Source organism: Mobula hypostoma, chromosome 4 (genome assembly GCF_963921235.1).
Source record: "Mobula hypostoma chromosome 4, sMobHyp1.1, whole genome shotgun sequence".
Taxonomy (NCBI): Eukaryota; Metazoa; Chordata; class Chondrichthyes; order Myliobatiformes; family Myliobatidae; genus Mobula; species Mobula hypostoma.
In genome coordinates, this window is record NC_086100.1 from 187,216,263 (window position 1) to 187,243,421 (window position 27,159).

Here is a 27,159-nt window from a genome sequence, read left to right on the forward strand (position 1 = left end):
CCTCTACTGTCAAGATCTCTTCTCTCAGTTAGTCCTGACGAAGGGTCTCAGCCTGAAACATCGACTGTACCTCTTCCTATAGATGCTGCCTGGCCTGCTGCGTTCACCAGCATTTTTTTGTGTGAAATAGCAGTGCTGTTGTGTTTTCTTTGCAATTATATTTATACAATGAGTCCAGGCCAGGTCTTCTGAAGTAGTGACACCCAGGAATTTAAAGTTACTGACTCTCTCCTCCTCTGATCCTCTGATGATTACTGGCTCATGATCTCTGGTTTCCCTCTCCTGAAGTCTACAAATAGTTCCTTGATCTTATTCACATTGAGTGAGAGGTTATTGTTATTACACCACTCAGCCAAATTTTCAATCCCCCCAGGCTTAAAAATAAAAGAGAACAAAATTATTTGAATTGATCCTTTGATCAAAGTTTTCAATGTTTCTGTTTTAAAGGAACTGATCCAATCGTCAGTAAGAAAATATTGCTATTGATTGGGTCTTGGACCAGCAGGTAAGCTTAAAAATTACAGACAGACCCTTTATGCACAAAGTACCATGGGTGAAGGAATTCTGGTACTTTCTTCCACATATAGAAATTTATAGTGAGTTAATTATTATAGTGAGTAAATCTAAGATTAATCGATATTTGTAATTTGTAAAAGTGATCAATGGAGTTAAATGACCCATTTCTGCTCCAATATTGGATCTCCTGCCTTTGATCATTTTCAAATATATGTTATATTTTACTTTCTATTGAAGTAATTCAAGAGCAGGCTGAATGAGTATTTAATTGCTAATACGAGGGTGCAAATTTTTAAGATAATTAGAAGACTGTGTGGAGGCATATCAGGGGTAAGTTTTTTTACACAGCGAGTGGTGGGTGCATGGAACGCCCTGCCAGCAGTGGTGGCAGAGGAAGCTACGTTAGGGACACTCACAACACGCTGGAGGAACCCAGCAGGTCGGGCAGCATCTGTGGAAACGATCAGTCAACGTTTCAGGCCGGAACCCTTCGTCAGGACTGTAGAGGGAAGGGCAGAGGCCCTATAAAGAAGGTGGGGGGAGGGTGGGAAGGAGAAGGCTGGTAGGTTCCAGGTGAAAAACCAGTAAGGGGAAAGATAAAGGGGTGGGGGAAGGGGAAGCAGGGAGGTGATAAGCGGGAAAGGTGAAGAAGGAGTAGGGGAAAACACAATGGGTAGTAGAAGGAGGTGGAACCATGAGGGAGGTGATAGGCTGCTGGGGGAGGGGGCAGAGTGAAATAGGGATAGGGGAAGGGAGGGGGAGGGAATTACCGGAAGTTGGAGAATTCTATGTTCATACCAAGGGGCTGGAGACTACCTAGATGGTATATGAGGTGTTGCTTCTCCAACCTGAGTTTAGCCTCATCATGGCAGTAGAGGAGGCCATGTACGGACATATCTGAAATGGAATGGGAAGCAGAGTTGAAGTGGGTGGCAACCGGGAGATCCTGTCTGTTGTGGTGGATGGAGCGGAGGTGCTCGACGGAGCGGTCCCCCAATCTGCGTCGGGCTTCACCAATGTAGAGGAGGCCGCACCGGGAGCACTGGATGCAATAGATGACCCTAACAGACTCACAAGTGAAGTGTTGCCTCACCTGGAAGGACTGTTTGGGGCCCTGAATGGTGGCGAGAGAGGAGGTGTAGGGGCTGGTGTAGCACTTACGCTTACATGGGTAAGTGCCGGGTGGGAGATCCATGGGGAGGGATGTGTGGATCAGGGAGTCACGGAGGAACCGATCCCTGCAGAAAGTGGAGAGGGGTGGAGAGGGAAAGACGTGCTTAGTGGTGGGGTCCTGTTGAAGGTGGCAGAAGTTGCGGAGGATAATGTGCTGGATGCGGAGGCTGGTGGGGTGGTAGGTGAGGACAAGGGGAACTCTGTCCCTGTTGTCGTGGCAGGAGGATGGGGTGAGGGCTGAAGTGCGGGAAATGGAGGAGATGCGGGTGACCGCTTCGTCGAGCACCTCCGCTCCGTCCGCCACAACAGACAGGATCTCCCGGTTGCCACCCACCTCAACTCTGCTTCCCATTCCCATTCGGATATGTCCATACATGGCCTCCTCTACTGCCATGATGAGGCTAAACTCAGGTTGGAGGAGCAAAACCTCATATACCATCTAGGTAGTCTCCAGCCCCTTGGTATGAACATAGAATTCTCCAACTTCCGGTAATTCCCTCCCCCTCTCTTCCCCTATCCCTATTACACTCTGCCCCCTCCCCCAGCTGCCTATCACCTCCCTCATGGTTCCGCCTCCTTCTACTATCCATTGTGTTTTCCCCCATTCCTTCTTCACCTTTCCTGCCCATCCCCTCCTTGCTTCCCCTCCCCCACCCCTTTGTCTTTCCCCTTACTGGTTTTTCACCTGGAACCTACCAGCCTTCTCCTTCCCACCCTCCCCCCACCTTCTTTATAGGGCCTCTGCCCCTTCCCTCTGCAGTCCTGATGAAGGGTTCCGACCCAAAACGTCAACTGATCTTTTCCACGGATGCTGCCCGACCTGCTGAGTTCCTCCAGCGTGTTGTGAGTGTTGCTTTGACCCCGGCATCTGCAGAGTATTTTGTGTTTAAGATACATTAGGGACATTTAAGAGATTCTGAGATAGGCACATGGATGATTGAAAAGTGAAGGGTTGTACAGGAGGGAAAAGTGGATGGCTAGGACAATGGAGGGTAGAGTTAGATTGATTTTAGAGTAGGGTAAAAGGTCGCCACAATATTGCAGGCTGAAGGACCTGTAGTGTCCATTGCATTCTAAGTTTCTATGTCCATCCCCTTGCTGCCCTTGAGAAGGTGCAGTGGGCTGTCTTCTTGACACCCCAAACTGCAATGTAAGCACTGGAAATCTCAAGTCTTTGAGATGTGACTAGACCCACAATGCTGGAAGGGAGAGGATTCAAGGATTTTGGCATAGAAAATAGCCCACCTGATCCAACCAGCGAACAAGTTCGCTTAAGTATCATTTTGCAGCCGTGGAGGAGGAGCCCAAAGCGAGGTGAGGAATGAGTGAGCAGCTCGCATATCTGCACCTTATTTATTGCTTTTGGATGTTGAGTTACTGCAGTGCTACCGAAGCCATTAAAGCTAGTCTCCTTATCTTACTTCTTGCAGTCCAAAGGGACTGACAAAAAATATATCTCCAGATGTTTCTCATAGAATTGAGTATTTGAGATTTCCAATGTAATAGATCTTTTCATTGCCGTTTCGGGGGGTGCATTTTTTTCTTCCCTTTGAACAGATTTTGTTGCTGAAAGGTAGTTAAATTTTCCAAGGACTGCTTTTGATTTAACTTTTAAACCCCTGTGAACAGACCTAAATATGAATGACCTTTTTTGTTTCCAGTGACAGTAGACCTTGAATATTATTCTATCTTCGTAGCAGTCTGCTTTCCAGACAAAGAATTTCAAATGAGCAGAGCTCGGCTGGGTCAGAGGACCCCTCTTGTGGAGCAATAGCAGAAGACCATCATTGAAGTTGAAAGCTGCGATTGTAGCAGGTCTTTTATCACTGTTTCATCAAAGAACTGAAAATTAATTGAAAGATAAGAGCAGAAGTCCAGTGGGGATTACTGGGGAAAAGAGGAGAGTAAATGTTGGATGCTTGGAAAAGGAAAACTATCTGCTTTCTTTACAACCAGAACCTAGCGTCAAAATGTACAAATTGTAGAGGGCTTTGGTGAAACCACATATGGCATGCTGTATGCAGGTTTGGTCCCCCTTATAGAGGGGAGCATATTCTCAGTGCCACGTAGGTTCAATTCTGGGTTAAGGAGGTTTTCTATAATGAGAGATCAACTAAGATTGCCCCGGAGATAAGAATGAGGTGTGATCTCATTGACATATATAAGACTGAGAGGAATTCTTTAGGGACTGGAGGTAGGGGCATGGTCAAAGTCAGAATCAGCTTTATTATCACTGACATATTTGAAATCTGTTGTTTTGTGACAGCAGAACTGTGCAATACATAAAATACAAAATTATTTACAGTAATTATATAAGAGGACAGCTTCAAAAGATGATGCCTCAAAAAGACAGCCAATATATACAGTGTGATGTAAATGAAAATTATTTTAAAATTTATGTTCTTTTCTGATTCAGTAATAAGCATTCACTTATCTATTCCCACAAGAAATCACTTCATAAGAGTTACAAAAACATATAATACAAAATATTTGTTTAGTAATGTAGAGATACAGAAAACAAAGAATTCTAACAGTCATATACTGTATATATACATCTTTCTCTTCTCTCTCTCTCTCTCTCTCTTTCTCTCCCTCCCTCCCTCTCTTCCCTCTCTCCATCTCTCCGTCCTTCCCTCTGTTCCCTCTGGTTCAATTTCAACTTTTCTTATTAATGAAGCCATCCAAATGTATTTTTGATGTTGTTATCATACCATTCCTATAGTGACCAGAACTACACACAATATTCTAGGTGCATGCCAACCTGCTGTAACATGACATCCCAACTCATGCAGTCTGCAGATGCTGGAAATCCAAAGCAACACACACAAAATGCTGGAGGAACTCAGCAGGCCAGGCAGCATCTATAGAAAAGAGTAAACAGTCAACGTTTCGGGCTGTGAAGTACACCAAGCCTTTTCAAATGAAGCCAAGCGTACCATATTCCTACTTCATGACGTGTGTTCATCATTTTCAAGGATCTATGTATCCCTAGGTCTGCCCCTCCGTTCTACAACACTGTCCAAGATACTGGAGGAAATCAGCAGGTCAAGCAGCATCTATGGAGAGGAATAAATTGTTGATGCTTCGGGCCGAGACCCTTCAGGGTGACTGGAAAGGAAGGGGGAAGAAGCCAAAATAAGAAGGTGGGGTGGGGGAGGGGAAGCTGCAAGGTGATAGGTGAGCCATTTGATGGGGAAGTAAGGTGAGAGAGGGAAGAGGGTTGAAGTAGGAAGGTGAAGGGTGATAGGTGGTAGAGGTAAAGGGCTGAATCTAATAGGAGAGGACACTGAACCATGACAGAAAGGAAAAGGGGTAGGAGGACCAGAAAGAGGTGATGAGCAGGTGAGGAGAAGAGAAAGTGGTGTTAGAGGAGCCAGAATGGGGAATGGAAAAAGAGAGAAGGGGGAGCAGGAAGAAATTGCTGAAATATAATTTCTCACCCCTCTGAAACCCTTTTTACTGTTATTCCTGTCTTTTTCCAAGGGCTGGGAGTCTAAAGCTAGAGATTTTAGGTTTATGATAGAGGGGAAATTTTAAAAGGGGTCTGTGGGGCAGGTACGAGGGGTGATTGATAAGTTCGTGCCCTAAAGTAGAAGGAGTCAATTTTAGAAAACCTAGCACATTTATTTTTCCTACATTTACACACCAAGTCCAGTGGTCGTGGAGCATATGGATCCCTTCTTTGTAGAAGTCAGCGCCTTGGACCTCCAGAAAGTGGTGATTGATAAGTTCATGGCCTATGGTAGAAGAAGATGAGTTATTAACTTTAATCTTCCTGCATTTTCACTCAAAGAGTTGAACTGCACGTGCCCGTAACAAGAGCCGTATAACTCATCTCCTTCTACCTTAGGCCATGAACTTATCAGTCACCCCTGCTGTGGACCACTTCTACAAAGAAGGGATCCGTATGCTCCACGACCGCTGGACTAAGTGTGTACATGTAGGAGGGGACTATGTTGAGAAATAAATGTGCTAGGTTTTCTATGTAACGCTCAGCTATATTGCTCGTATATGTCTAGGGGAAATCCGGCCCAGCACCCGCCTGAACGCTTCCCATGGAATCGGTTGCCGCCCGAATCAATCATCAGCCAGCACACCCAGTACGTTTTACCAAGTACACTTTATAGATATTACTAAGTCTATGAAATTAATATAGATTTGATACAGAAAAGGAAGTAATGGGAAAAAAAGGCACCAGATTTACCAAAGTCCAAGTTTTTCATGCACAAGTTGGAGCTCAAAGATTCCCGACAACCACCCGGACCCTGTCGACTCGCGGCTCGGGACCACCCGGGGTGATCGACCGGAGCGTTTTCACATGTCCGCCGTCCTCTTCGTCTCTCCTCTGACTCCCCGCCAAAACCCCCACACGTCCGCCGTCCTCCCGGTCTCTCCTCCGACTCCCCGCCAAAACCCCATCCACCATCCTCCCCGTCTCTCCTCCAACTCCCCGCCAAACACCCCCGTTCCCAATCATATGAGACAGCATTATCACCCGAAGAACAATAACATGAACACCCACTGGCTAATAGTACCCTGCTGTCTGTATTAACCCAAGCAAATGTCTAGCTGGAGACTTTCTCAGCATTTAACATAACAAAGAAACCATTTTAATCCACATACACAGCAATTTAAAAGACTAACATAACAAAGAAACCATTTTAAATTTAACATACAAAAAAAAGAGACCCCGTACATCTAAAACTAACTCCTCCTACCTTAGGCCATGAACTTATCAATCACCCCTCGTATTTAACACAAGGGTGGTGGGTGTAAGAAATGAGTTACAAGAAGGGGAGGTAAAATTACAATGCTTAAGAACATTTGGACGGGTACATAGAGTGGAATGGTTTAATAGCAGGCAGATGAAATTGACTTAGAACGAGATCTTGGTCAGCATGGACAGGTTGAGTTGAAGGGCCTGTTTCTAACTGTGATAATTAGAGCCATAGACCACTACAGGACAGAAACAAGGCCTTCGGCCCATCTAGTCTGTGCTGAACTACTATTCTGCCTGGTCCCTTTGACGTGCACCTGGACCGTAGCCTTCCATGCCCCTCTCATCCATACACCGATCCAAATTTCTCTTAAATGTTGCATCCACCACTTCCGCTGCCAGCTCGTTCCACCTTCTCACCACCCTCTGAGAGGAGAAGTTCCATGTCATGTTCCTCTAAAATCTTGTTTTCTAATTTGTTGAAGAAAAATTGTTTTCTCAATCTTGTTCTCATTTGATAGAAAACAGACAAACAGGCATAAAACAGTTATGTTTGCTCTGCCCCATGATGAATTAATTTTGATTCAATTTTGAACTTAATATTTTATAGATACTTCTACCTATTTGAGCATTGATATCCCTTTATATAGGACATAAACTGAATGTTACTGCCCCTGCATTCTGTGTAGATCTCAGTAAAATTCAATCGCATTGTAGGAGAAGTCAAACTGCAGAGATATGAAGAACATATTGAAATTCATTTCCTTCAAGGTTGGGAATGTAACCAGATATGGATGCACACTAACTGTTTTTTTAAACATCAATCACTCTTGCCATTTCTCAACCAAGTCACTGAATGATACAGCAGCTTTGGGAGACATGGGCTAATTACAAGGTGATGGCAGATATCTTGCGGAGTGAAACCACCATCCAGTCAAAATACCTGGTCGTGAAACCTCAGACTTCCTTTAAAAGGTTCAAAAGTTCGAAGTAAATTTATTACCAGAGTATGCATATGTCACCATATACTACCCTGAGATTCGGTTTCTTGTGGGCATTCACAGTAGAGCAAAGAAATACCTTATAATCAATGAGAAACTACACACAAAGACTGACAAACAATGTGCAAAAGACGACCTGTGCATATACGAATAGATAGATAGGTAAAGAGATAGATAGACAGACAGATAGACAGTTAGACAGACAGACAGATAGATAGGTAGATAGGTAATACTGAATACATGAGTTGTAGACTCCTTGAAAATGAATTCGTAGATTTTGGAATCAGTTCCGTGCTGAAATGAGTGAAGTTAGGTCCTATAGGGACCTCAATGGGAAAAGAAGATAAATAGACAAAAGGAAGTAAATATCTATGTACAGGTAGAAAACATTGACTCTGTTTTTCACTCCAAAAAATTATTGTAGTGTAGTGTAACCTGGCAGGTTATTGCTGAAATGCTGCAGCTCCTACTCCCGCTGCGTTTGTCCAGGATTTGAGTTTCCCTGAGGGAAACTCCACCAGCTTCCTTCCTCTCACGTGCTGCACTCCTGTCTTGTATTCCCACCACAGGAGTGAGTCTGGGACAATGGAAGGAAGAAAGGAAATCAATTAACTTAAAGCCTTTTTAAATTTTTAATCTGGTAAATACTAAGCAATTTCAATCAAACAGCATAAGGCAGATCATTAATTCGTCAAGGCTTGAATATCCAAAATATAGATGGTATCTGAGAGGCTGGTTTGCATAAAAGCTGAGGATTTTTATTTATGAATAAACTCAACTTTGACTTGATTGGGCAATTGCTATTAGTGCAGCTGGGTCTGGTTTACTGCAAGGAGGAGCAATGCCATTTAGAAGGATCCAAAAACCTCCTGCTGAACGGTCTCGGCCTGAAACATCGGCTCTACTCTTTTCCATAGAAGCTGCCCGGCCTGCTGAGTTGCTCCAGCGTTTTGTGTGTGTTCCAAAATCTCAGAAGAAAATGAGATGAGGAGGAATTCCCTTAGAAAGAAGGTGGTGAATCTGAAGTTCGTTGCCGTGGAGGGCTGTGGGGGCTGTCAATACGTGTATTTAAGGCAGGGTTAGGTCCTTGATTGGTAAAGAGGGTCAATGAAGAAGGCAAGAGAACAGAGTTGAAAAAAAAATCAGCCATAATTGAATGGTGGAACAGACTTGATGGGCAAAATGGCCTAATTCCGCTCCTATATCTTAAGGCCGAAAGAGGATTTGATTTGTACACATCTCTGATGCTGCAGAGATGCAGAGCAAGAGCTGACAATTTCTCTAACTTCCAATAACTGCTTCCCTCTGTCCCTTTTTTTTTCTCCCTTATTCAACTGCCCCCCATTACCCTATCTATTTCCCTCCCCAGCCATCTCCATCTACCCATCATCCACACACTCTTCCCTCTGGCTACCTCCCCATAACCCTCCCTTTATTCCATGCAACACTAAACTATCCTATCCTTCTTCAGCCCTTTGTCACTTTCACCTATCACCTCCCGGTTTCTGACAGCAGTCCCACTCTTGCTCTTCCCTCACCTGCTCATAATCCATTTACCTGGACCCACCTATCACCAGCAAGTTCCTGTTCCACCCTTTCCCCCCAGCTTTTATACTGGCTACCACCCGTCTGTGTCTCAAGTCCAGATGAAGGGTCTCAACGCAAAACATTGACTGCCCACTTCCCTCCATAGGTGCTGCCCGACCTGTTGAATTCCTCCAGATTTCTATGTGTTACTCCAGGTTTTCAGCATCTGCAAGATCTCTGTGTCATCATTATGACCATCAGGAAGGTTGTTCAATGTCTTGTTGCTTGTTGTGTTGGGCACGTGGCCAAGTGGTTAAGGCGCTCATCTTGTGATTTGAAGGTTGCTAGTTCGAGCCTCAGCTGTGGCAGCGTGTTTGTGTCCTTGAGCAAGGCACTTAACCACATATTGCTCTAGTGTCTGTACGAGGAGTGGAGCCCCACACTGGCTTCCAATCTGCTCCTTGTAAGACATGAAAATGCCCGACACAGGCCTCTCATGGTCTGAGTCGACGTTCCCTCCCTTGCAGGTGCCTTTTGACATCTTCAATATGGTGAGGAAGTAGGATTGAGAGTTAGTCCAATTTTACAATGATCTCTGGTTTGATTAACCGAAGACCTTTAATTCCAGTAGGAGGATTGGTAGATTCTATATTTTACCTTGTAAATAGAGTAATTCTGTTCACCTTTGGATATTACGGTTTTTAATTGGTATTCGACTCAGAACTCATATTCCACCAATCTACAAGTTTTTAGAAATGTAGTCTTGGCCAAAAATGTAGCCTTTCTCATGTCTTAATAATGTTTGAGTGATCTTGTGTGTGTATATATATGTTTTTTTTATTAAGCATTTTTGTTCATTTAAATACAGTAATTCATTATGGGTTATAGGTTAAATATTTGATTTACATATGTGTGAAATATATGCACCTTACTTAAAGTAAACACGAAGTTAGACCCGCATTTTGGGACTTCCATGTCTTCCTTTGAAGTAGTTTAATGTTCTGAAGTTATTTCTGTCTTGAAATCCATTTCCAGCACTGATTAGGGTGAGACCATCCAGTCCACACACAGGGTCTCAAGCTGAAACATCGACTGTCCATTTCCCTCCATTTGCCTGACCTGCTGAGTTCCTGTAGCATTTTAAGTACTACTTCAGACTCCCAGCATTTGAAGTCTCAAACTTTATACTTGTTGGATTATTAGGTAATCTGGCTCAAATCTATTGTTCTACACTATGGTCTGAGAAAAGAGGTCTGACGTTGATGAACATTGGAGTTATTTTTAATCGTGTACAAGCCATGTGATGAAAATGTTCTAACACTCTGCCAGATGTTATAGGTCACAGCCTCAATCATAGTGTACAAGAAAGGCTCAGTGTTTTAATTTCCTTTGGTTAAACAGAGTCATGTAATTTTTTGCTTTTTCTTATCTTCTCCCCGGCAGATCGCGGCTCGCAGAGTTCCAAACCCGTTGTCAGCCTTCAGCACAGTCTGTGAGTGGTTGTCTCAGGGAGAACTACGCCGCATGTCTGCTCTCATACACTGGGATTATAGGTGAGATTCTGGCACCCTGCCTTTTAAGGGCAATGTTATTCTAATTACAATGCTCTTCGATGTGAAGGTAAATAGCACTGGAGAGTGGAACATGTTCCCATTTCAGGCATTCAGTGTCAGTATTTAACACTTCCTTTTGTGTTAGTGCATCACTGGTCTTCTGAAGGCTATGAAAAGCATTAAGTTATTTATTCAACAGTCCTGATGAAGGGTCTCGGCCCCAAACATCGGCCCTTTCTTCCTCACCATAGATGCTGCCCTAGTAGGTTCCTCTAGCATTTTGTGTGAGTTACTCCACACTTCTAGCATCTGCAGAATCTCTTGTGTTTGAGTTATTTATTCTGAGAGAAAGCAGCTCAATCATAGGGGAGCTGCAGAGAGAAGCCCGAGCAATGAAATCAAAGTAAAATTTATTATTAAATTACATATATGTAACCTTGAGATTCGTTTTCTTTCAGGCATTTACAGAAAATAAATAGAATATATGAAAAACTATACCTAAACAAAGATTGACAAACAACCAATGTGCAAATAAAGACAATTTTTTATTAGAATAAACTTTATTCATGAATAAAAACATCTGCATAAATAAACCATATAATACCTTATCATTCTTACATTCATAGTCAATGCTTTCAGTACTGTACAATTACAGTCCTTTGTTCGTTCGTTCGTTAAGTGCTGTAGCAAATTTTTCTACAGAAATGGTTTGCCATTGCTTTTTTCCGGGCAACGTCTTTAAAAGACAGGTGACTCCAGCCATGATCAATACTCTTCAGAGATTGTCTGCCTGGCATAACCAGGTCTTGAGATACGCACCAGCTGCTCCCATGACTTCACATGACCCTGATCGGGGCCTGATCAGGGTGGGGGGGTGGCTAAGCAGGTGCTACACCTTGCCCAAGGGTGACCTGCAGGCTAGCAGAGGGAAGAAGCACCTTACATCTCCTTTGGGAGGGACATATCTCCACCCCGCCACCCAATCCTTAAATTGAGCAAATAAATAAAACTGAGAATATGAGTTGTAAAGTCCTTGAAAGTGAGTCTGAAGGTGGTTCAAGAGCCTAATGACTGTAAGGAACTTAATACCTCTCATAACCTTTGATGTACTCTCCTTTGCAGAAATATAATCCCTATTACAGTTGAGGAAATGGAATAGCTAAGATTATGTCATGCAAGACCCAACAAATGAGTTGAGGCAAAGATCAGATAATTTATTTGTTCAAAGGCTTCTCCTGAATACATTGGACTTGTATCTTTTCCTCTTTAAAAGACCATAGCACCGTAAGATATAGGAACAGAATTAGGCCATTTAGCAAATCAAGTCTACTCTGCCATTTCATTATGGCTGATTCATTTTTCCTCTAAGCACCAATCTCCTGCCTTCCCCCATATCCCTTAATGCCCTGACCAATCAAGAATCTATCACCCTCTGCTTTAAATATACATAAAGATTTGTCCTCCACAACTGCCTGTGGCAAAGAAGTCCACAGATTCACCACTCTCTGGCTAAAGAAATTCCTCCTCATCTTCATTCTTAAAGGACACCCTCCATTCTGAGGCTGTGTCTTCTGGTCTTACGCTCTCCCACCATAGGAAACATCCTCTCCACATCCACTCTATCAAAGCCTTTCACCATTTGATAGGTTTCAATGAGGTCACACGTCATTCTTTTGAATTCCAGTGAGTAAAGGCCCAGAGCCAACAAATGCTCTTCATACGACAAGCTGTTTAATCCTGGAATCATTTTTGTGAACCTCATTTGAACCCCCTCCAGTTTCAGCCCATCCTTTCTAAGATAAGGGGCCCAAAACTGCTCACGATATTCCAAGTGAGGCCTCACCAGTGCATAATGAAGTCTCAATATTATATCCTTGCTTTTATATTCTAGTCCTTTTGAAATGAATGCTAACATCGCATTTGCCTTCCTCACAGACTCAACCTGTAAATTAACCTTTAGGGAATTTTGTACAAGGACTCCCGAGTCCCTTTGCATCTTAGTTTTCTTGTATTTTCTGTCCATTTAGAAAATAGTCAACCCTTTCTTTTCTGCCACCAAAATGCATGACCATACATTTCTAGACATTGTATTCCATCTGCCATTTCTTTACCCATTCTCCTAATCAGTCTAAATCCTTCTGTAACCTCATTACTTCCTCAAAACTGCCTGCCCCTCCACCTATCTTCATATCGTCTGCAAACTTTGCAACAAAGCCATCAATTCCATCATTCAAATTATTGAGATATAATGTTTAAAGAATCGGTCCCAACACCACTAGTCACCAGCAGCCAATCAGAAAAGGCTCCCTTTATTCCCACTCTTTGCTTCTGCCAATCAGCCACCGCTTTATCCATGCTAGAATCTTTCCTGTAATACCATGGCCTCATAGCTTGTTAAGCAGCCTCTTGAATGGTACTTTGTCAAAGGCCTTCTGAAAATCCAAGGACACAACATGAAATGATGCACCTTTGTCTATCCTGCTTGTTATTTCTTCAAAAAACTCCCAACAGATTTGTCAAGCAGGATTTTCCCTTGAGGCTGACTACAGCCTATTTTATCATGTGCCTCCAAGTACCCTGAAGCCATCTCCTTAACAATCAACTCCACATCTTCCCAAACACAGAGGCTAAACTAAATAGCTTGTAATTTCCTTTCTTCTGCCTCTCCCCTTCTTGAAAAATAGAGTAATATTTGCAATTTTCCAGCCTTCCAGAACCATTCCAGAATATAGTAATTCTTGAAAAATCATTACTAATGCCCCCACAATCTCTTCAGTCACCTCTTTCAGAACACTGTGTGTACACCATCTGCTCCAGGTGACTTATCAGTTTCCCCAAGAATCTTCTCTCTGGTAATGGTAACTTATGACATCTGACACCTGGAATTTCCACTATACTGCTAGTGTCTTCCACACACAGGGAAGACTGATGCAAAATACTTATTCAGTTCATCCACCATTTCATCGTTCCTCATTACTACCTCTCCAGCATTGTTTCCACCGGTGGAATATCCAGTTTTGCCTCTTTTGCACTTTATGTATCTGAAGAAACTTTTGGTATCCTCTTTAATATTATTGGCTCGCTTACTTTTGTATTCCACTTTTACCTTCTTAATGACTCTTTTACTTGTCTTCTGATGGTATTTAAATCTTCCCAATCCCCGAACATCCCACTAAATTTTTGCTCTATTATATGCCCACTCTTTGGCTTTTATATTGACTTTCCTTATGGACTGGAATTCCGGTTTCTACACATCCCTTGAAGTAATTGGCTTGTCTGGAGTCACTCTGTCACATTGCTGGGCCATGACCTCATGACCCAATAACATTCATGGTGCTTAGAGGCAAGGATTCTCTTACTGAGCATTGACAAGTATAACAGTTATTTAAAGTATTTTATAAAGTGGGAGCGGCATGGTAGCATAGCGGTTAACATAATGCTATTACAGTGCTAGTTACCGGGTTCAATTCCCACTGCTTTCTCTAAGGAGTTTGTACATTCTCCCTGTGATCGTGTGGGCTTCCTCCAGATGTTTTGGTTACCTCCAACATTCCAAACACTTGCACGTTAGTAGGTTAATTGGTCACATGGATGTAATTGGGTGGTGTGGGCTCATTGGGTCGGAAGGGCCTGTTACCATGGTGTATCTTTAAACAGATACAGTTGAAGATACATTTTATAGATACAGCTGAAGTCAAAAGTTTACATACACCTGAGCCAAATACATTTAGATTATGAAGACACGCAGTCCTCTTTTATTGCCATTTAGTAATGCATGCATTAAGAAATGATACAATATTTCCTCCGGTGTGATATCACAAAACACAGGACAGAACAAGACTGAAAAAACTAGCAAAACCACATAATTATAACATATAGTTACAACAGTGCAACAATACCATAACTTGATGAAGAAGTCCATGAGCACAGTAAAAAGTTCAAAGTCTCTCAAATGTCCCACATCTCACGCAGACGGGAGAAGGAAGAAAAACTCTCCCTGCCATGCCCGACCACAGTCCGACTCTGGGTCGTCCGAAAACTTCGAGCCTCCGATCAGCTCTCCGACACCGAGTACCGAGCACCATCTCTATCCGAATGATTCAACCTCAATCTCAGTCGCCAACAGAAGGCAAAGCCGGGGATTTTGAGGCCTTCCCTCCAGAAGATTCTCGATCGCGCAGTAACAGCGGCAGCGAACCGGCGTTTTAGAAATTTCTCCAGATGTTCCTCTGTGCTTTCACATCTATCTCCATCAAATCAGAATTGTCCACTGCCCCTATTTAACGGATACAATATCATTTTCACCGGAGGGCTGTGCATGCGCGGCGTGGGGCTATCTCTTCCTCCCGCCGGTTTAAACTCAGTTTTTTACAATTCCTGACATTTAATCCTAGAAAACGTTCTCTGTCTTAGGTCAGTTAGGATCACTACTTTATTTTAAGAATGTGAAATGTCAGAATAATAGTAGAGAGAATGATTTATTTCAGCTTTTATTTCTTTCATCACTTTCCCAGTGGGTCAGAAGTTTACATACACTTTGTTAGTATTTGGTAGCATTGCCTTTAAATTGTTTAACTTAAGTCAAATGTTTTGGATAGCCTTCCACAAGCTTCTCACAGTAAGTTGTTGGAATTTTGTTCCATTCCTCCAGACAGAACTGGTGTAACTGAGTCAGGTTTGTAGGCCTCCTTGCTCACACACGCTTTTTCAGTTCTGCCCACAAATTTTCTATCGGTTTGAGGTCAGAAAATGATGTCAAGTCTGGTTCATCCTTGGGAGCAACTTCCAAATGCCTGAAGGTACCACATTCATCTGTACAAACAATAGTACACAAGTATAAACACCATGGGACCACGCAGCCGTCATACCACTCAGGAAGGAGACACATTCTGTCTCCTAGAGATGAACGTACTTTGGCGCGAAAGTGCAAATCAATCCCAGAACAACAGCAAAGGACCCTGTGAAGATGCTGGAGGAAACAGGTAGACAAGTATCTATATCCACAGTAAAACGAGTCCTATATTGACATTACCTGAAAGGCTGCTCGGCAAGGAAGAAGCCACTGCTCCAAAACAGCCATAAAAAAGCCGGACTACAGTTTGCAAGTGCACATGGGGGCAAAAATCTTACTTTTTGGAGAAATGTCCTCTGGTCTGATGAAACAAAAATTGAACTGTTTGGCCATAATGACCATCATTATGTTTGGAGGAAAAAGGGTGAGGCTTGCAAGCCGTAGAACACCATCCCAACCGTGAAGCATGGGGGTGGCAGCATCATGTTGTGGGGGTGCTTTCCTGCAGGAGGGACTGGTGCACTTCACAAAATAGATGGCATCATGAGGAAGGAAAATTATGTGGATATATGTGGACAATGACCCCAAGCATACCTTTATACTTTATACTTTATTGTCGCCAAACAATTGATACTCGAACGTACAACCATCACAGTGATATTTGATTCTGCGCTTCCCGCTCCCTGGATAACAAATCGATAACAAATATTTAAAATTTAAATTATAAATCATAAATAGAAAATAGAAAAATGGAAAGTAAGGTAGTGCAAAAAAACCGAGAGGCAGGTCCGGATATTTGGAGGGTACGGCCCAGATCCGGGTCAGGATCCGTTCAGCAGTCTTATCACAGTTGGAAAGAAGCTGTTCCCAAATCTGGCCGTACGAGTCTTCAGCTCCTGAGCCTTCTCTCGGAGGGAAGAGGGAGGAAAAGTATGTTGGCTGGGTGGGTCATGTCCTTGATTATCCTGGCAACACTGCTCTGACAGCGTGCGGTGTAAAGTGAGTCCAAGGACGGAAGATTGGTTTGTGTGACATGCTGGGTTGTGTTCACAATCTTCTGCAGCTTCTTTCGGTCTTGGACAGGACAAATTCCATACCAGGTTGTGATGCACCCTAGAAGAATGCTTTCTACGGTGCATCTATAAAAATTAGTGAGGGTTTTAGGGGTCAGGCCAAATTTCTTTAGTTTTCTCAGGAAGTAAAGCCGCTGATGGGCCTTCTTGGCAGTGGGCTCTGCTTGGTTGGACCAAGTCAGGTCATTTGTGATATTGACCCCGAGAAACTTAAAGCTTTTGACCTGCTCCACTTGCGTACCACCGATGTAAATTGGGTCGTGCAGTCGGCTAATCCTTCTGAAGTCAACAACCAATTCCTTCGTCTTGCTGACGTTGGGGGATAGGTTATTGTCTTCACACCATGCCACCAGGTTCTTAACTTCCTCTCTGTACTCAAACTCATCATTACCTGAGATACGGCCTACAATTGTTGTGTTATCAGCAAATTTATATATTGTGTTTGATGGAAACTTGGCTACACAATCATGAGTGTACAGTGAGTACAGCAGGGGGCTGAGTGCACAGCCTTGAGGGGCACCGGTGCTCAGACTGATTGTAGAGGAGAGCTTGTCCCCTATTTTTACAGCCTGGGTCCTGTCTGTGAGGAATTTGAAGATCCAGCTGCAGATCTGAGTGCCAAGGCCCAGGTTCCGGTGCTTAGGAATTAGTTTATTTCGAATGATGGTATTAAAGGCAGAGCTGTAGTCAATGAAAAGGAGCCTTATGTATGTGTCTTTATTCTCCAGGTGTTCTAAGGAGGAATGTAGGGCCAGAGAGGTGGCATCTGCCATTGACCTATTGCTCCGGTAGGCGAATTGCAAAGCGTCGAGGTTGACTGGTAGGCTGTGGTTGATGTGTGCCATAACCAATCTCTCGAAGCACTTCATAGCAATTGATGTCAGAGCCGCAGGTCGATAGTCATTCAGGCATGCCACCTTGCTCTTCTTCGGCACTGGGATTATCATTGCCTTCTTAAAACACTAGGGGATCTTAGACTGAAGCAAGGAGCAGTCAAAGATGTCAGCAAACACTCCAGCTGGCTCGCTTGCACAGGCCCGGAGAACCCATCCTGGGATGCCATCTGGGCCCATCACCTTCCTTGGATTTATCTTCCTTGGTCCTCCTCGGTGACGATGAATCTCGATGCCACCAGGTCCGGTTCATCCGGAGGGAGCGGGACACTCCTCTTCTGTTCAAATCTTGCGTAGATACATCAAGTTCGTCAGGAAGAGAAGCGCCACAGTGATTGATATTCCCAGCCTTTTCTTTGCACCCAGTGATCTCATTTAGACCCTGCCATAGTCTACTGGCATCCCTCTGGTTAGCCTGGGCTTCCAACTTGGCTCGATATTGCCTCTTGGTGCCATTAATGGCTTTCCGCAGTTCACGCATACCTCCAAAGTTGTGGAAAAATTGCTTAAGGACAACAAAATCAAGGTATTGGAGTGGCCATCACAAAGCCCTGACCTCAATCCGATAGAAAATTTGTGGGCAGAACTGAAAAAGCATGTGCGAGCAAGGAGACCTACAAACCTGACTCAGTTACCCCAGTTCTGTCTGGAGGAATGGAACAAAATTCCAGCAACTTACTGTGAGAAGCTTGTGGAAGGCTACCCAAAACGTTTGACCCAAGCTAAACAATTTAAAGGCAATGCTAACAAATATTAACAAAATGTATGTAAACTTCTGACCCACTGGGAAAGTGATGAAAGAAATAAAAGCTGAAATAAAACATTCTCCCTATTATTATTCTGACATTTCACATTCTTAAAATAAAGTAGTGATCCTAACTGACCTAAGACAGGGAATGTTTTCCAGGATTAAGTGTCAGGAATTGTGAAAAACTGAGTTTAAATGTACAAACGCTTGTATTTGGCTAAGGTGTATGTAAACTTCTGACTTCAACTGTACCTCCTGTACCTAATAAAGTGGTAACTGAGTGTAGTTTCATGGTCTTCCATGGCTATAGCCCATTCACTTCAAGTTCTGATGTGTTGTGTGTTCAGAGATACTCTTCTACATACAACTTTTGTAGCATGTGGTTATTTGAGTTACTGTCAGCTTCAACCAGTCTGGAAATCTCCTCCAACAAGGCATTTTCATCCATAGATCTGCATTTTTTTGCACCATTCTCTGTAAACTCTAGATATTGTTGTGTGTGAAAATCCCAAGAGATCAGCAATTTCTGAGATACTTAAACCATTCCATCTAGCACCAACAATCATTCCACAGTCAAAGTCGCTTAGATCACATTTCTTCCCCATCCCGATGTTTGGACTGAACAACAACTGAACTTCTTGACCAGGTCTGCATGCTTTTATACATTGAGTTGCTGCCACATGATAGGCTGATTAGATATTTGCATTATTGAGCAGGTGTACAAGTGTACTGATTAAAGTTGCCACTGACAATAAATAATAATAAAAATAAACATCATAAAAGTAAATATAAATAATAAAAGTATTGGTCTTACCCTGTCTTCCATTGACCTGGACACACCTCAGCATTGCACTAACAGTCACAGGTAGTGATGCTTCAAAGTTCAAAGTAAATTTATTATCGAAGTATATTGGTGTAACTGTATACAATCCTGAGATTTGTTTTCTTGTAGCATACTCAATGCAACCAACAACAAAACAGAGTCAGCAGATGGGCAATGAGCAAAATAGGGTGGACAACCAATGAGCAAAAGACAACAAACAAAAGATAATAATTAATTAATAAGCAATCAATATCAAGAACATTAGATGAAGAGTCCTCGAAAGTGAGTCCATAGGTTGTTGGAAAAGAGAAGTTGAATAAAGTTATCCCCTTTGGTTCAAGAGCCTGATGGTTGAGGAGTAATAACTATTCCTGAACTTGGTGGTGTGAGTTCTGAGACTCCTGTACCTTCTTCCTGATGGCAGTAGTGGAAAAAGAGCATAGTGTGGGTTCCTGATAGTGGATGCTGCTTTCTTGCGGCAACGCTTCACGTAGGTGTGCTCAATGGTGGGGAGGACTTTACCCGTGACGGACTGGGCCGTATCCACTACTTTTTGTAGGATTTTCTATTCAAGGGCATTGGTGTTTCCATACCAGGCTGTGATGCAGCCAGTCAACATACTCTCCACTACACATCTATAGAAGTTTGTCAAAGTTTTGGGTGTCATGCTGAATCTTCACAAGAATACAATCTTGTATGTTCTCAGGGGGCTGTGTTATGGAGGTACATGAGAGACTGCAGGTGCAGTCATCCAGAGGAACACACACAAGATGCTAGAGGAGAGCAGCTATGGATGGAAATAACAATCGACACCTTGAGCTCAGACTCTTCATCAGGGTCCTTCTTTAGAACAATGTGGGGGATCTCATTGAAACCAATCGAATATTGAAAAGCCTGGTGGAGAGTCAACGTGGAGAGCATGTTCCCAGTAATGGGGGAGGCTGGAACCAGGGGGCACAGCCTCGGAGTACAAGAACTGTCCCATTAGAACAGAGATGAGGAGGAATTTCTTGAGCCAGAGGGTGGTGAATCTGTGGAATTCATTGCCACAGTTGGCTGTGGAGCCAAGTCATTGGCTATATTTGAAACAGAGGTTGATAGGTTCTTAATTAGTAACTGTGTCAAAGGTTTCGGGGAGAAGGCAGGAGAATGGGGTTGAGAGGGTTAGCTAATCAGCCATGATGGAATGGTGGAGTAGATTTGATGGGCCGACTGGCCTAATTCTGCTCCAATTGCTTGTGGTCTTATGGACAGTCAGCCTGAGGTGTCAACTGTTTATTTCCCTTCACAGATGCTGGCTGGCTGGCTGACTTGCTGAGTTCCTGCAGTGTTTTGTATGTGTTGTTCTGGTACTCCTTTCTCTGCAACACGGTCCTGTGCAGTGAGGTTCCAAGCCCAAGGCTAATGAGCTGAACTCACAAGCTACACAACAGTAGGCATTCTGCATGGCCCCAACAGAAACCCATCAACATCTCCATGGTGGCGTCCTAAAGTTTGTTCCCTCTCTTTTGATAGGTACTGTGATTACCCCGAACTACATTGATAACTCAAGCTCGAATGTGGCACCCTGGTGTACTTGCAGTGGGAGCGGAAACCAGAGAGAGGACTGTGAGAGCTTCCTCAGCCTCTTCACCGATAACATCTGCCTCAGTGAGTGCGGTTACCTGTCCTGGGACGTAATGGTGCCATTTGTTCTGAAGAAATGTATTTTGATTGGTGGAAGTTTAAGAACGTTCTGACAGAGCAGTCACTGGGGTGTAGGGAGAGAACAAACGGGAGTGCTCCCTTGTTGTAGGCATGGTAACCTAGCAGTTAGTGTAATGCTTTACAGTGCCAGCTTTAGGAAGAGCAGGTTCAATTCCCACCGCTGCCTGTAATGAATGTGAACTCCCATGACCTCTTGAGTCTCCTCCCACATTCCAAAGACTACGATTAGCATTAGTGTGTTGTGGCGCGACAGGCATGGTGACACGCGTGGGGCTGCCCCCAGCATGGCCTCGGACACTGTTGGTCATTGACACAAACAACGTATTTCACTGTACGTTTCAATGTACATGTGACAAATAAAGCTAAGCCTTATCTTTTTCATCCCACTTATATACCAATCATTAGAGCAGTCTGCAGTCCTGGGATGTCCTTGCTACATTTCTGCTGCACAGTGACAACTCTGCATTTGCTCAGATTGTAAATGTTAACCCCCATCCCTCCACCTCCATTTCCCTCAATCAGAAATGATTTCACTCCTTTAAATTCAACTTTTCCTCATTATGCCTCTTTTACACTATTTATGTATTTTTGTAATTTACAGTAATTTTTATATCTTGCACTGTACTACTGCCTCCTAACAACAAATTTCATGACATAATAATAAAGCTGATTCAGTATGCTAAGCCCTATGAGCTTGTAAATCCCAACGATCAATAGCCCTGAGTGATGGGTAAGTTTAGGATATGGGCCAAATGTGGGCAAATGGCCTTCAAGAGGACCACAGCCTTGTAGGATTTGGAGGCCTGCGTGCCTCAGTGACCCGGGGAGCTATGCTGACTGGAGTCAGGGCCTTGAGTTTCGGCACCTGGTACGGTCACCCATTCCAAACAGGTCAAAGGGTAGAGGTCAAACTGAGAGTGGTCCACAGATCCTCCAGGTTTGGGGGTCCAGCTCAGAGCTAACAACCCTGACTGGTTTAAAAAAAAATGTAATGGAAATAGCAATAAAGAATCCTTTTATACAGACAGAGATAGAGGACCTTCATTGCTGTCCTCAACACCAGTGGTGTAAGTGAGCAAATGGATTAGCTTAGATGGGCATCTTGTTTGGAATGGGTGAGTTGCAATGAAGGGCCTGATTCCATGCTTTATTGCTCCATGACTCGATGAATGAAAACGTTTCTCCACTATTCATCCTGAGACTATGAGTCTGCATATCTGAGTCCAATGGAGGCCGGAAGCCAAAGAAAACAGCCGGTCTTGGACTTAGAGCTCTGTGGTTAAAGGAATGGGCTTTGTTTTGCTGTTTGTTGTGTTCTGTGTTGTTCGGCAGAGTATTTGTGTTTGTGAGGTGTTGCTTTGCAGGCTGCCCCCAGCACACCCTTAGGTTGTTAACACAAACAACGGTTTTCACCACAAGTTTGAACGCACACATGATAAATAAACTTGAATCTTGAACCTCGACCCTGAAAATCTCAAGCCGAAAGAATCTCCAAGGTTATAAAAGACTGCTATTAATTGGATATATTTTAAAAAGATCACTGTTCATTTACTAAATTCCAGAGAACATTATATGCTCATTGAATAGTAGTGTGTTAATTAAAACTGAGAAAACAGCACAACACAGAAAAAGATAGAATATATTTTACAAAACTCAAGCTCGAGATCCAGTACTTTAAGCTATCTTATCTTTGACCTGCAGAGAATGCATTTCAAGCATTTGGAAATGGGACAGACCTTAACACAGGCTCCAGTGTGCATCACTCCACGTCGCAGACCTGGGGGAACAGACACATAAACAGCACGGAAGCTTCACACCAGGAGGAAAATGCGTTTAGTTCAGCACTACCCACACAGGTAGGAATGGAACGTAATGGGAGTGGTCTGTGTACAAAGGTGAGCAAGGTCCTGCACTGATCCTTGCTGAAGTAAATCGGTGACCTCAAACAGATGAGCCACTGTGCTGGATGAGAACCAAACTCGGTCAGGATCTCTGAAGCCCGTAAGCCTGCTCTGAACCCTGGTGGGGAATGAACTGTTGCAGTGTAGGAGGATATGACTGGGACTGAGAAAGTTAGCTCCACAGGCATGTCATCAATTCACATATAGGAAAAGTGGGAGGTTAGGGATGATACGATAAGGCTGTGTACTTACCACAAAGCTGTGGAGGCCCCAGAATGTGATATGGTACTCTTCACAAGTAGCTGTCCAAGTTAGTGATACTCTGCAAGAGCATATTTGGCTGTGCAGGGTTGACTTGGTCACTTGATTGCTGTTAGAGCAGTTTGGTCCATTGATAAGGAAACTGTATAGCAGAGTCCACTGGCAGGTTTTTGTGTTTCGAAACGTGATTTTTTTTTCCCTCACTTCTTAGAAATAATTACTTTCAACTTTGTTTGAGGCTGGGGCAAGGTGAAAGCCAGATCAATATTCAGTTCTAAAGGGGAATCTCAATAGAGCAGAGAACAGTACAGCACAGTATGGGCCCTTTCGCCCATGATGTGGTGCCAACCTCTTAACCACCTCCAAGATCAATCTAACCCTTCCCTCCCACACAGGCCTCCATTTTTCTATCATTCGTGCATCTATCTAGGAGTCTCTTAAATATCCCTAATGTATCTGCCTGTACCACCACCCCCGGCAGCAAGTTCCATGCACCCACCACTCTCTGTGCAAAAGTGAAAAAAAGGCCTATCTTTAACATGCCCCTCCACATACTTTCCTAAGAGCAACTTAAGATTATGTCTTTTGTGTTACCTATTTCCGCCCGGCGAAAAAGATACTGCCTGTCACAGCCGTCTCCAAAGGTCCAAACGATGCTGCAAATGTGGATCTTAAATGTTTCTCTTGTGATCGCAAGATCATGTTCGTGGTAATATAACCTACTGCAGGTCTGGTTCGCTGATGAGACCAACAGTGGGGGAGATGTGCGGCCTCTGTTGCTGTGCAAGTATATGTTTGAAGGATTAATGAACTTGAACTAGAACTTGTAAGCCTCCTCTGCATCCTCTGTAAAACTTCTAAATCCTTCCTATAATGAGGCAATAGCCTATCGTATATTGTTGATGGGAGTGAATAGAGGGTCTGTATACAACATCAAAATGGAATACTTTATCACTTATAAGGTCCACATTTAAAGAAAGATGATACTAACAGAGAGAGCACATTGTAGATTCATTCATATACAAGAAAATACTATATATATATACATATGTAGTATTGGGATATTCAATTATTAAAAGATTTTGACAGTTCTTAGCACAGCATTTAGTGTAATGCGATTGAATTGGAACAAAAGCAACAGATTCAAGCAGTGTCAATTAGAAACAAAGTATCACTAAGATGGTGTTAAAATGGAGGCAGAGAGATTTATTTATTTACTTATACAGAGGATTATAATGCTGTGATAGGATGGTGGGGTGGAGATATGTCTCTTGCAAAGGAAGTGTAAGGCGCTCCTTCCCTCCGCGAGCCTGCAGGTCTCCCTTGGGCAAGGTGTGACACCTGCTTAGCCCCCGATCAGGGTCATGTAAAGCCATGGATGGTCGTATGAGCAGCTGGTGCATGTCACAAGTCCTGGTTATGCGACCACTGATGCCAGGCAGACAATCTCTGGAGAGTATTGATAATGGCTGGGGTCACCCGTCTCGTAAAGACACTGCCCAGAAGAAGGCAAGGGAAAAATCACTTCTGTAGAAAAATTTGCAAAGAACAGTCATGATCATGGAAAGACCATGATTGCCCACGCCATACGACATGGCACATGATGACGATGATAATGCTTTGAAGATATACTGACGAAGCTAATGTCTAAAGCTGAACTGTAGGAGTTTTTGAGTCTGCCTTTGCTGAGAGGTGTCTTTCCAGGTGAAAGTCATTTGCATTTTGCAGGGTCTAGCAGGACATTAAGACCATAAGATATAGGAGCAAAATTAAGCCATTTGGCCCAGCATTCCATCATGACTGACTTATTATCCCTCTCAACCCCAGTCTCATGCCTTTTCCCCGTAACCTTTGATGCCCCCACTAATGAAAAACGTATCAACCTCTGCTTTAAATATCCCAATGACTTGGCCTTCACAGTCATTTGTGGCAATGAATTCCACAGATCTACCACCCTCTGTTGTAAAGGATGTCCATGTATTCAGAGGATGTGTCCTCTGGTCTTAGACTCTCCCGTTATTGGAAAAATCTTTTCCGCATCCACTCAATCTAGATATTTAAAAATTCAACGGGATTCATTGAGATTCCACCCCCCCATTCTTTAAAACTCCAGCAAGCATAGGTCAGAGCCATCAAAGACTCATGTTGCATTAACCCTGTCATTACTGGGATCATTCTCGTGAACTTTTTCTGAACCTTTCCAAAGCCAGCACATGTTTGTTCACTATGGTGCCCAAATAAAGAGATCGTCTTTATCAGGGGTGTTGACGATGAGGGAAGGTGAATAGAGGATCTTTGTTTTATAGATATTTAAGCTACGGTTCATTTTCATGAAGTTTAAGACATTGAGGATGAAATTCACTGCTGCCACTGGTGTCTGAGCAAAAGATTATTGAGCAAGAGCTCAAGCCCAGCGCAAAACTCACAGGCTACTGGATAGAAGTGTTGGCGCGTGGCCAAGTGGTTAAGGCGTTCGTCTAGCGATCTGAAGCTCACTAGTTCGAGCCTTGGCTGAGGCAGAGTGTGTGTCCTTGAGCAAGGCACTTAACCACACATTGCTCTGCAATGACACCGGTGCCAAGCTGTATGGGTCCTAATGCCCTTCTCTTGGACAACATCAGTGGTGTGGAGAGGGGAGACCTGCAGCATGGGCAACTGCCGGTCTTCCATACAACCTTGCCCAGGCCTGCAAACCTTCCAAGGTGCAAATCCATGGTCTCATGAGACTAACAGATGCCTATATAACTGGATAGAAGTGATCCCCAGTCTCCTTGACACTTCAGAGACACAACCACCCGTAACAGACTCCTCAAAGCACTGGATAGGCACCACCAATGATTTCTCCAATTCCACTGGCAAAATAAGTGAACCAAAGTCAGCATTCTCTCCCAACTCAGCACTGGGGCCACGGTCACACTAAGTGCAGGCCACAGTGGACAGGCCACATTTACTATCTGCCAGGTTCCAGGTTCCCGATACATGCTCTCCACTGAGCTGTGCCATGGGAAAAATGATTCAAGGACTTTCCCAAAGTCACTGTTAGAAAATGCAACATCCTCATTGATTCAAGGCAATCCCCAGCCCCTAATCACTAGAAAGGCAGGAACAATATCTGTAAAGGAACTAGGAATGGTTGGGTGGCTCGACAGCGGTTAGTGTAATGCTTAACAGAGCCAGTGATCAACAATTGGGGTTCAATTCTCCACGTGACCATTTGGGTTTTCTCCAGGTGCTCTGGTTTCTTCCCATATCCCACATACATTTAGGGTTAGGATTAGTGGGTTGTGGGCATGCCATTTTGGTGCTGGAAACAAGACGGCACTTGCAGTATGTCCCCAGTATGTTCATGATGCAAGTGACGCACTTTGTTGTATACTTCAATGATCCAGTGTACGTGTGACAAATAAAGCTAATCTTTAGATTTGTGACCGAGGCACCTTGACAAGAGTGCAAGGAGTTCAAGAGAAAATGGGGGGATTGGATACAAAACGTCCCAGTCAATTCCCCCTCCCCCCGCCACACACTCCCCTGCTTCATAGACCACCTCCCAGCTCATCCGTGCGGGTTCTTCAGACTCCACACGCGGCTCATTAGCCGTCTCAGAATCCTGGTAATTGGACTGAAAGAAAGTCACACACAACCTCGAGAGACCACCTTAGAAGAAGATTGTGTTGATATGCTACCAGGACAACAGTCGATTAGGAAGGCAGTTCACCAGGGTCTTCTCTCAGGTGATTAGGGAATAAATGATAAATGATGGCGTTTATGGTCAGCATGGCATGGTCATGTATTGGTTGGTGTAAGTTTTTATATTGCCAGATATAAGATTGGGGTTCAACTTCTGCCACTGTCTAAAGGAAGTTTGTACATTCTCCCTGTAACTGAGTGGGTTTCCTCCAAGTTCTCTGGTTTCTTTGCACGTACGAGTCATGGTTAGTAAGTTGTGGGCATGCTAGGTCAGTGTTAAATGCGTGGTGACATGGTGGGCTACCTCCAGCAAATCCTTAATGCAAACGACAGATTTCACTGTATGTTTTGAAGTACATGTGACCAGTAAAGTTAATTTTTATCTTCAATCTTTCATCTTTATCTTTACATCCCTATTCTGTAAATTGATGTGTAGCATTGCTCCAGAAAGATCAGAGATGAGAGACTGTCAGCAAACTTAAGTTTTTTTTCAGTATTTATTTCTGGAATGTAGCCTTCACCAGCAATCGTCACACACCCTTATCCCTGGATGGCCTTGGTTCAATGGAAGTGAGCAGTGAACTTGATCTGATAATGATTTTAAACAAGAAATAACCAGGCTATTTTACTCTGAGGGAGGTTAACTGCATTGGTATGGAGCCATTTTCTTGGGATATATCCTCTGTGGCCACTTTACACCTGTACACCTCCTCTTTAATGCAAATATCTAATCAGCCAACCATGTGGCAAAACTCTATGCATAAAAGCATGCAGACATGGTCAGGTG

At 43.5% G+C, this 27,159-nt stretch overlaps 1 protein-coding gene across 5 annotated transcripts in view; it reads left to right on the forward strand.

Moving 5' to 3' along the window:
• The window catches only part of gfra4a (GDNF family receptor alpha 4a), a 422,120-nt gene that overhangs the window by 182,421 nt on the left and 212,540 nt on the right, over positions 1-27,159 (forward strand). For all 5 annotated transcript variants that reach the window (XR_010017776.1, XR_010017777.1, XR_010017775.1 and 2 more), the window contains exons 5-7: positions 10,378-10,487; positions 20,332-20,466; positions 22,225-22,379. Coding sequence is in view for 2 of the 5 variants with exons in the window: in XM_063047126.1 (XP_062903196.1) it covers positions 10,378-10,487; positions 20,332-20,466; positions 22,225-22,379 (400 nt within the window). In the remaining 3 variants the exon portion in view is untranslated. The remainder of the gene's footprint in view (positions 1-10,377; positions 10,488-20,331; positions 20,467-22,224; positions 22,380-27,159) is intronic.